Genomic DNA, 10,497 nt, shown 5'->3' on the forward strand with positions numbered 1-10,497 from the left:
TTCTAAACTAAATATTAATAGTTATACATACACAATCCATAAAAACCTTATCACTATATTAAATATGGATGCATGCTTTACATTTAACTCTATAGTACACAACTATAGAGGGCTGTCGAAAATTGTCTTCATAGCTTCTTTACACCACCACTTTTAATTCCTCTGTATAGGAATTTTCTGAAACTTTTGGTGGTAGAAGTGCTGCAATACATGGTATGCACGTGCATCTCCAATCCTTTGCAAGTAGTTTTGTTTGATTCTACAGTGTTTTTAAAAAAATAAATAAATAAATAATGTGCCTTACAGTTTGCAACTCAATTTTTACAACAAAAAACCTGCCAGAACTCTTGATGTTGGGGGAAATCTGGGCGATCTGATTCCCAGGCCGATAAGATGCTGCTGCCAAATTATAAGATAAGAATGACACCTCAGTTGTGATTGGGGAAGGAAAGGGTGGGAAATGCTAACATGCTTGATGGGTTCTTCCCAAGTACCAAATGTACTGGCTGCACTTTGGAAGCCCTGCCAACCACAACTTGGTGGTGTGCCCAAATAATCCTTATCATCAATGTTTTTCAGCATTCCTTAATAAGTAGATGAGATGCTGTGACATTACCAATCATAATCATTTTTCTCGCCGTCGGAGTTTAGGAAGTCATCAGAAGCAGTTTTACGTGGTGTTGATGACACTATCTTGAATATGGGAGAACCGCCTGGTTTCAACCCTGTTATCCAGAAACATTTGCAAGTTAGAGGATGGAAAAGATCTACTACTTTGTGGATAAGTCCAGTTTTACAAGATTGATAACACTAATTAACAATAGGTGATTTTGATACACACAATTCCAAATGCAGCCATACATGTCAAAATGGCACGTGTTTGGGACATCCAAGCCGTGCATCAGGTGGCCCCCACCTCGTAGATGACCCAACCAAAAAAGCAGGCCGGTCCACCCATCATGTGGGCTACACTTGTATGCTTAATGTACACCAGATAGAAACTTGCTACCGAACATCTATTCGTGTGTGTCCTACACCATATCTGATGAGTAGACTGGCCCAATGTCGCGAGTAGGTCATCTACATGGAGGGGTCCACCTCAGGAACATGTATGCCGTAGATACAAAAATTACAAAGGAGATTCAAACGTTTCACTGTCAAAAATGAAATTCGAATAAAAAAGAATATCTGAGTTCTGAAGCTATCACTCACTGGACATTGACATCCGATTCATAGAAAACTAATAAAGAAACCAAAAAAATAAAATAAAATGATGATGCGAAATAGCAATTTGGCAGCATTTTCAAAACCTAAGGTCTGGAAAGAACTGAATCTAACCCCACGAAGTCTGAATGTTACAGTGGGAACCATCGGAGCGCATACCTAAAGAAGGATCGAAATCTTCAGAGGTGTGGAGGAGGAGCAAGCTATTCCGCTCCTTCTCGCGCTTCCGCATCTCGAGAAACAACGCAAGATCCTCTTCCTTGTCCTTCATCACAGCTCCAAGGCTCCTCCCTTGCCTCTGCTGCTGTACGGGCGCTTGCATTTGCGACTCTGCAGCCCTGAAACTCCGATTCATCGCTATACGGCAACGAAAACGACAGCGAAAAATAGCGATTTCCTGATCTAAACCCTAACTCTCAACTACTCCATTAGATCTGGAAATGGCTGCCAAACTCTCATTTTCTACAACGAGACTCCGTCATACTTGATTGCGACCATTCGATTGATCTGGACGCGGGGGAGGGGGGGGCGAAAATAGGAGAAGATGGAAGGGCATTTCAGAGCGAGCTGAGAAAGGGGGCAATCACGAGATCAGGAGCTCCTCTGCTTAAAAAATTTAAAGTTACTTAATCAGTTCAGTTTTATAAGTAAAAAAAATCAAGATAAACTTTTCTTAAATAACTTATAATATAAATGCCACTTAAATTCACATGGAATAACTCACCGGCGTTTTGAAACCTTCATCGTGATTAGACACATCATGTAAATGGATTGAATTCCATGTAAACTCCACCATAGGCCCTACTTGTCTTTAGTCTTCAAATACCTAAATTCCAAATCAAGGGGATTTAAAGTCAATGATAATTTTAAATTCTTTAGCTATATTTAGCAACTTGTATATGGAATTACTAATAATTCAAAAATACTAATGCATTGAAATTATGTAGCATATTTATAAGAGTTTGAATGTAATTATTAAATTAATATTAATATCCTTAATGAGGGGACATATGTAATGTTTGATATAGTGATTGTAATAAATTAATTAAAATATATACGTTGACAAAAAATGATGAAATTTCATATTTCAGATTAACCACATCGTAGGATCACAACACCGACTACCTATGAAATATCTGGTCTCGTACAGACCATGACATACATTAAACTGCCAACCGCATTCGAATAAGGCACATGAGACATAACCTGCTTTTCCTCATTTGATTTAGGACATTGTTCTGAGGAAAGCTTGAAGTGAGCCGCGTGGGGAACGCTCACTGGCTTTGCCTGGTCCATCCCATACTTGATTAATACCTTTTCAAGGTATTTTGCCTGTGATAACCAAAGTATGCTCTTCTTCCTGTCTCTATGAATATCTACGTCAAGAACCCTCTTTACAGCCCCTAAATCTTTCATCTCGAATGTCCCTGATAACTGAGTCTTCAGTACGTTGATTTCAGACATATCATGACTGGCGATCAACATATCATCAACATACAATACTAGGATGATGAATTTGTCATCACTCAGTGTCTTGTAATAGACACAGTGATCGTATTCACTCCGAGTAAATTTCTAACTCAATATGAAAGAATCAAATTTTTTTATACCACTGCCTAGGCAACTGTTTCAAACCGTACAACGACCTCATTAACGTACAAACTTTTTTCTCTGCCCCTTTAACTTCGTAGCCCTCTGGTTGCTTCATGTAGATCTGCTCTTCCAACTCCTCGTGTAAGAATGTAGTCTTGACATCTATCTATTCTCACTCGAGATCGTATGAGGCAACCAGCGCCAACACGAATCTGATAGATACTTGCTTAACCACCAACATGAATATCTCTGTGAAGTTGATTCCTTCTCTAAGCATATCCCTTCGTTACCAATCTCACTTTGTATTTGCCCTGTTTCTTTTTGAATAACCACTTACATCCGATCACTTTTCAGGCCATTGGAAGCTCCACCAGCTCCCATGTGTGATTTTTGTGCAACGAGTTCATCTCATCATCCATAATCACCTTCCACTTTTCTGTATAAGGCTCATCAAGAGCCTTCTGAATAGTTGACAGATCCCCCTCATCTGTAATGAGAGTATATGCGATATTAGAGTCGTCCCTATATCTTACCGGTAACCTATGATCACACGGTAGGTTCCTTCTCATAAGTAGCTACTCCACCTGCTCCTTCACCTCTGTCTGTACATCAATTTTTACCTGAGTAGCATCTGTGTCAATCTGGACGTCTGCAGTTAACCTTTCTGATTCATCTTGCTCCTCTTGATCATTCTTGTGGAATAGGAAGCTTTCATCGAATCTGACGTCACGGCTAGTGATGACCTTGTGTGTGACCTTATCGTATAATATGTAGCCCTTCATACCAACACCATAGCCAACAAAGATGTACTTTTTTACTCTTTGGTCAAGCTTATCTCTCTCAATTGACGGTACATGAGAGTAAGCCTCACAACCAAATATGCGCAAATCTTAGTAGTTCAGCTTATGACCACTCCATACTTTCTCTAAGATGTTATATTCAATTACCGTAGACAAGGATCGGTTCACCAAGTAGCAAGCCGTGTTAACGACCTCAATCCATAAGTCCTTCCGCAACGCAGTATTACTTAACATGCTTCGGGCCCTCTCCAAGAGAGTCTGATTAATTCGCTCAGCCACACCGTTTTGTTTGGGCGTGTGACGCACTATGTTGTGTCTACTGATCCATTCATTCATGCAACATTCATTAAAATCAGTCGAAGTGAATTCTCAAACATTGTTAGTCCTTAAAACCTTTATTTTTCACACTAACTGTTTTTCCATCATTGTCTTCCATTGTTTGAATATGGTGAAAACTTTGGATTTACGTTTCATGAAGTAAACCCAAACTTTCCTAGAGTAGTCGTCAATGAATGAAACAAACCATGACGACCCCCCAATGGAAACCTCTGGCGATGGCCCCCATACGTCAGAGTGCACATAATCAAGCACTCCCTTACATACATGTTTTCCAGTTTTAAAAGATAATCTAGATTGTTTACCATATATACAATGCTCGCATATATCTAAATCAAAATTTTTAAAAACTGGAATTAAACATCAGAAAGTACCTTCATGCCCCACTCGCTCATGTGGCCCAGACGAGCATGCCACATACGTAGAGACGTGGAATCTGCAATAGTTGTCACTGCTTCACCTGCTAAAGTGCTTCCAATCAACCTGTAAAGGTTTCCATACCTTTGCGCTCTCATAACCACGAGTGCCCCTTTTGAAACTTTAAGGACACCATCAATACCAGTGAATTTGCACCATCTAGCCTCAAGTGCACCGAGAGAAATCAGACTTTTCTTCATATCAGGAACATGTCTGACATTAGTTAAGGTATACTCCATCCCATCTAACATCTTGATGCTCACAGTATCAATAGCCACAACATTACAGGTATTGTCATTGCCCATAAAGACCTGTCCACCATCGCATTCTTTGTAACCGGCAAACCAACTTTGATGAGGAGTCATGTGATATGATGCTCATGTGTCAAGGATTCACTCATCTTTAAGATTGTCATGCAAGTGTCCAACTATAGACGCAAACAGAACATCACCTCAACTTGTTTCTTCATCAGATGTGACAACATTGGCCTCCCTAGAAGAAGCCTTTGAGTTTTCTTTCTTTGCTTTAGGATTTATGCAATCCTTCTTCATGTGTTCATTCATCCCACAGTTCCATCACTTTAGTTTTTCTTTATATTAGGAATGTGCCTAACATCAGTCAAGATTCTATACCTTGCTCAGTATTTCTTCCCCTTGTAAACAGTGCATCAGAAGATGACCCCAAGCCACCATTCATCTTTCTCATGACCTTCTCTTGAAGGGCTGAGATAACGGTGCCCACACTTAGGGTTTTATTTCCAATGCACAATAAGTCCCTGAATGACTCATATGATGACGGTAGAGTATTTAATAATATACATGCCTAATCTTCATCTTTGATCACTTCCTCCATGTCCAGCAATTTGCAAATCAGTTTATTAAAATTACTGATGTGGGCCTCCACATCTCCACCCTCTGCCAATCTGAAGGTGAACAACTATAGCTTCAAGTGTAGGCGATTCTCAGTGAAATTTTTAGCATAAATATCCTCTAACTTCCCACATAAACCAACTGCAATTTTCTCCCTCAAAACATTATAGAGGACCTCATCCGTGAGACATAAACAGATCGAGGATAAGGCCTTCTTATCAAAAGTATTCCATTCATCATCAGTCATAGCAGACTTTCTCTCCTCAAGAGCATCATCATCACCTTGCTTGGTTAAGGAACTGATCATCTTGATCTTCCATAACTCAAAGTTAGTTTTTCCTGAGTACTTCTCAATATCATACACAATGCTTCCCATTGATGTTAATCCTGCAGATTCAAATCTGTGCCCCAACGATTTCTCTGATACTGCTTGTTGAGTATTGGACTGTGGAATCACACAGAAATGGATCTAGGATAACAATCCAAGAGTACCAAGCAAACACAAGAGAATACAAAGATTTAACATGGAAAATCCTTTTTGGGAAAAACCCATGATACAAAGCGATAGATCTTCACTATGAAAGAAAAAATTATACATAGAGATAAATGACTTATCAGACTTGAGTAATCCTCAAATCTCTCCCTTGTTCCAGCCTTTTAAAAACCCTAGAACCTTTTTAAAAAGCCTTAGAATCCCCTTAAAATTCCTCCCAATCCCGTTTACATCTATATATATAGTTTTAGAAAGAATCTTAAACAAAATCGGAAAGAATCATAAACGAAATCAGAAACAAATCCCGTTATTTCACAGTTGTGTGAAAAATCTACAAAGAATCTGATTAGATTTAAGACATCAAATACAACAATCTCCACTATGTCAAATTTCTCAGAAGTTCCAAAATCAACGATGTGCGTGGCTAATTTACCGGCGCTAATTAAAATTAGGCGTCGGTCCGTGATCGGGTATAAATACCGTACGTATTCAAGACGCTCTCTCTCTCTCTCTCTCTCTCTATCTATATCTTTCATAGGGGTTGATAATATATCTCTCTCTTTCGGCATGTCTAGGGCTCAGATACGACGATCTCTACGATCCGATGTATGATTTGGACATCAAGGAGGCCCTAGCCCGTCTGCCTCGTGAGATCGTCGACGCCAGGAACCAGCGCCTCAAGCGCGCAATGGATCTCTCCATGAAGCACGAATATCTTCCCGAAGATCTCCAGGTCATCTCTCTGTATATATCTGTCATCCATCTGTTAGATCGATTTTTTCCGAATTTTGTCTATGACTGTAGGTTATAAAACGAGATGCAAATGATTGAATCTGTGAAGTTTTCATCAATCTTTTTTTTAAAAAAAATTTGGTTATGTTATGCTTTGGCACCTTACATGCTCGATTAAATGCCAAACGGCCCAAACATGCTATATTGTCAAGAACTCTGCTGTAATCGTGCAATTGATCTGGGTTTCTTGTTTCCTGAGGAAAAGATTTTAGCACTGAAATTCGCTCCTATGTGATCCATTCACTGAAGATGGGGTTAAATGATCTGTTTGCTAAATCTCAATGTCCACTTCCCATTTCAACTTTCTTAAAGAGATTTGTATGGTTTTCTTACCTGAATGTGTATGGCAGGTCGGTGGATAGTAACATTCTTACGCTGATATAATTGAATCTTATTTGGCTTCCATTCATCAAGTAAGCTTATGATTGTTACAAAATTGCAAATAACCTTGTTTGGATGCACACTTGAATTGAATGGCGAATGTTCAGTACAACCAAGACACAATGACAAAAGCTAATGGAACTTCGAACCGATAGGGATCTTGCTGGCCGAAACTGGTCTGCTTCAATGATCTGCTCATTTGGTGAAGCCTCTCCTTCACCTATGGTGAAACCGAACTGCAGATTGAACTGATGAGAGTGAAAGGTGGCAAATGACAGGTTGAACTAGACGGTCTATATTAAGGTAGTTCAGACATCTGTTCATTAGCATTTAAAAAGTACATCTGTTGATATATATGATAAAGATCACCAATCTTCTGTCAGGGTTTAATTTTGTTTCATGAAAGAACCATATTTATAAGATAGATTTATATATCTATATCATGTTCTCTTATGCTAGATCATGCTGTCTTGGTCAACCATGCCATGCTATAAATAACCAACCTAACATCATATGATCTACAGTCATGCCAGTAGCAGCGTTAAATTTGAAGCACTTGTAGTGCAGTCAAATTATTCATGGGTGTGCCACTGAACATCATATACACATTATGATTTCGCATGCTTTCAAATCACTTATATGATGTGACAAGTGCCATTAGCTTCTGAGTGTGGATGTTAAATAGGCATTAAAGGAATTAGATGTTGTCCAAACATTTGAAATAACATCTATGCAGTCATTTGATGAATGATGTGGAAAACTGGAACTCTGTCATCCAGCAGCTACTGCATATAGCCATGAACTTGCTCTATATTGAATCATTGATAAGACTCTTAAGAAACGAAGAACTGCCTCATGAAGGTACACATGTTATGAGCATCTTTCTAGTTGATGATGGTTGTGTCTAATAAAAGAAAGTGGGCTCTGAGAAGGAATTTGACATCTGCAGAAGAGTATTTTGAATTGTGGGTGAAAAATAAATTACACTGAGTGACAGTGACTACTTAAAAAAATGTACACCGAGTGAAAAGTAGTCGTATTTGAATGGTTTTCCATTCTCTTTATTGAAATTGATAGTTCATTAGAACACAAGAAAGGCCTAGAATGGCAGAGAAAATACAGCCCACAATGGAAACCACAGACCCTTACACCCCCATCACATTAGAACACCTGCTCAATTTTTAAAAAGTCATCCCTACTATGCCTAGAGATCTCTTATAAGGACGTGGCCCAGGAAGTAATTAGGTCCACTATCACCAATTAGAAGTCCTGTTATTTCTTTCTTTCCAAGCTGGCCACAAAATTGCTAGGAGAGTAGGTTCTAGAGCACATGTTTCAATGGTTCCTCTTGGATGTGCTAAATGCTGATCCGTTGACATGACGAACATGATGCCTTCCCAAACATGGCTTGGTAAATGGCAGTGAACATAATATGCTTGAGTCTAGCTGCTGAAATTTCAATTTGCATTGCATGGACGTAGCCTTGCACGCATAGTGGTTACCTTTCGGTATTGTGTTGTTTTATATGTTACTATGAGCAACTGTTTTTTTTATTTTTTATTTTTTTATTTTTATTTTTTTTTATGTTGTTGTTGTTATTGGCTCATTAAAATGAAAAATATCCAACAGTCCTATTTCAACGAACAAGTCTCTACAAATCAGAGGTTAGGATTGTTCAAACAGCCTGATTTTCAGATTGTGATTTAGCGACAGTGGATTCCACAGTCTAGTCGGTCTAATTTTAGTTAGTTTATGCCTGACTTTCATACAACCCCCAAGAACACAACGTGTAATAGCAAAAAACAGCAAATCCAAAAAGACCCACATCAGAAATCTGCATGAAAAGAGGCTAAACAGTAAATCTAAAAAGACCCACATCAGAAATCTGCATGAACAGAGGCTAAAACAGAATTTAAAAAAATAAAAATAAAAATGTCAAGACCATCTAAACAGCAAACACAAAGAGACTGCTAATGTTTATCTTAAACTTAAACTGACTGCTAAAACAGAAAACATTTTTGTCACTTCATTTATATGCTTTCCTAGAGGCCCAACTTGTAACTGAGTGCTTATGTTTATCCTGCCTCTCTATGGTTACTGAGTGCTTTGTGATGCAGCATGTTACTGCTGAAGGAACCACCCTAGTTAAACAAGCAGAAGATGCAGCAAGTAACAAGAAAGTGAGTCATTTTCTTAGTCTGAAACATTTTGCATCCTGTCTCCTGTCATGGCCACAGGCTGCTAAAAGACTGCTAAAAGAACATGTAAATCTCATAATAGGTGCCTTGTTTCAAGTCTGATAGAATATTCTGGGAGTCATATCTCCAGAAGAAATAAATTTGTTTTTTTCCAAGCTGGCATGTTTTCACTGGTGAAAGATATATGTGATTTTTTTTCCCCTTAAAAGTCTTGACTAATGATAGTCCGTTTGGTTTAAAAAAATATGGCCCACCGAATAAAAGTGGCGTTGTACCTAAGATCATGTCTCCCATTCTTTTATAATCTTCCCTGTTTATTGATTTTTTATTTTTAATTTTTTGAAACTCATGAATTGTTTATTGGTCGACATAAAAATCGTGGCATTATCATGTAAATCCGCTCCTTTTTATTTTAATTTCATGATGCTGTCAGATAATGGTTTTCATGGGAGACTTTCTTGTTGGGAACTATTCAACAGGTGAGGAAACATCTCTTAAATCTATGTTTGTTTTCTATATTCCATCGCATTCACCACGTGGTGGAATTTTAAGACATTGTCATGTTTCTTTCAGGTTTTTGTGCTGATGGTTGTGCTGCCATGCTGATTCTGGAACTTCCTTACTCACAGGCCCAACGGTATGTGTTGTACCTTTTATTAACTAGTTAAATGAACATCTCAGGGTGTGTTTGGGTTCTCAAGGTAGACAAAATGCAGTAGCATCAGGACATGGTTTGAATTCTCATTGCTCTTGTTTCTGTTATTTCTATATTTTCTTTCTTTCTTGATTTTCGTAGGCATTTTTTTGGTTTTCTCATAAAGTTGCTTTCTATTATGTACAACTCCAGTAATAACTTTGTGCTCGAGCTGGACTTTTCACCCTTCACTGATTCTCTTTTCCTCAGCCTACTCTGTCAAAATCCATTCACAATGGTGTAGAGTTCCTAAATCAGCACATTTCTTTGAAAATGTTTCATGACAAAGAGAGCTTCTGTTGTTTGTGTTGTTTTCTATGACATATATACAAGGAATAGATTATAAATTGGTAAAATGGGAGCCTTCATATCAAGATTGACACTCTTTATTCATTTGCTAGCCTTTTTTATTATGTTTTCATTTTTATTTTTTTTTTGTTTGTTGTTGTTGTCTTAACTCTCTCTTAGTATTGGAAAAAAATGCATAGGAGTTGTTTGTTAAGACCTCAAAGAAATGTGATTTTGTGGAGAATGGTATGCTTTTAGTTTGGTTCTACTCTCTCTCTAACTTCTTGAAATGCAGAAAAATCAATGGATGATGATCTGTCTTGGTTGAATGGTTTAAGCCATGAAACCAATGAATGATGTTCAGGAACCCATAAATAGTTGGTTATGGACATTGATTCTGTTTTTCATTGGG

General features: G+C 38.1%; 2 protein-coding genes across 4 annotated transcripts; one reads left to right on the plus strand and one right to left on the minus strand.

The window, feature by feature from the left end:
• Nucleotides 1-441: 441 nt before the first annotated feature.
• On the minus strand, nucleotides 442-1,681 carry LOC131253226 (uncharacterized). 3 transcript variants are annotated; one of them, XR_009175027.1, is made up of 2 exons: nucleotides 862-992; nucleotides 442-725 (listed from the first exon to the last, which is right to left on the minus strand). XR_009175027.1 is itself a non-coding variant. In XM_058254137.1 (2 exons), the coding sequence occupies exons 1-2, from the start codon at nucleotides 1,577-1,579 to the stop codon at nucleotides 613-615; spliced, it is 309 nt and encodes a 102-aa protein (XP_058110120.1). In that variant the 5' UTR covers nucleotides 1,580-1,681; the 3' UTR covers nucleotides 442-612. The 3 variants fall into 3 exon arrangements, 1 of the variants encoding a protein (XP_058110120.1); XR_009175028.1 differs by having other exon boundaries at nucleotides 842-985; XM_058254137.1 differs by lacking the exon at nucleotides 862-992 and adding an exon at nucleotides 1,384-1,681.
• Nucleotides 1,682-5,161: 3,480 nt separating this feature from the next.
• LOC131254221 (cytochrome b-c1 complex subunit 7-2, mitochondrial-like) lies at nucleotides 5,162-6,480 on the plus strand (the record flags this gene model as incomplete). The annotated part of the gene is made up of 2 exons (XM_058255219.1): nucleotides 5,162-5,167; nucleotides 6,271-6,480. Coding segments are annotated over exons 1-2 (216 nt in total), but the record flags the coding sequence as incomplete, so codon positions are not given.
• Between the last annotated feature and the right edge of the window lie 4,017 nt (nucleotides 6,481-10,497).

This window comes from Magnolia sinica, chromosome 8, assembly GCF_029962835.1.
Source record: "Magnolia sinica isolate HGM2019 chromosome 8, MsV1, whole genome shotgun sequence".
In the NCBI taxonomy this organism is placed as follows: domain Eukaryota; kingdom Viridiplantae; phylum Streptophyta; class Magnoliopsida; order Magnoliales; family Magnoliaceae; genus Magnolia; species Magnolia sinica.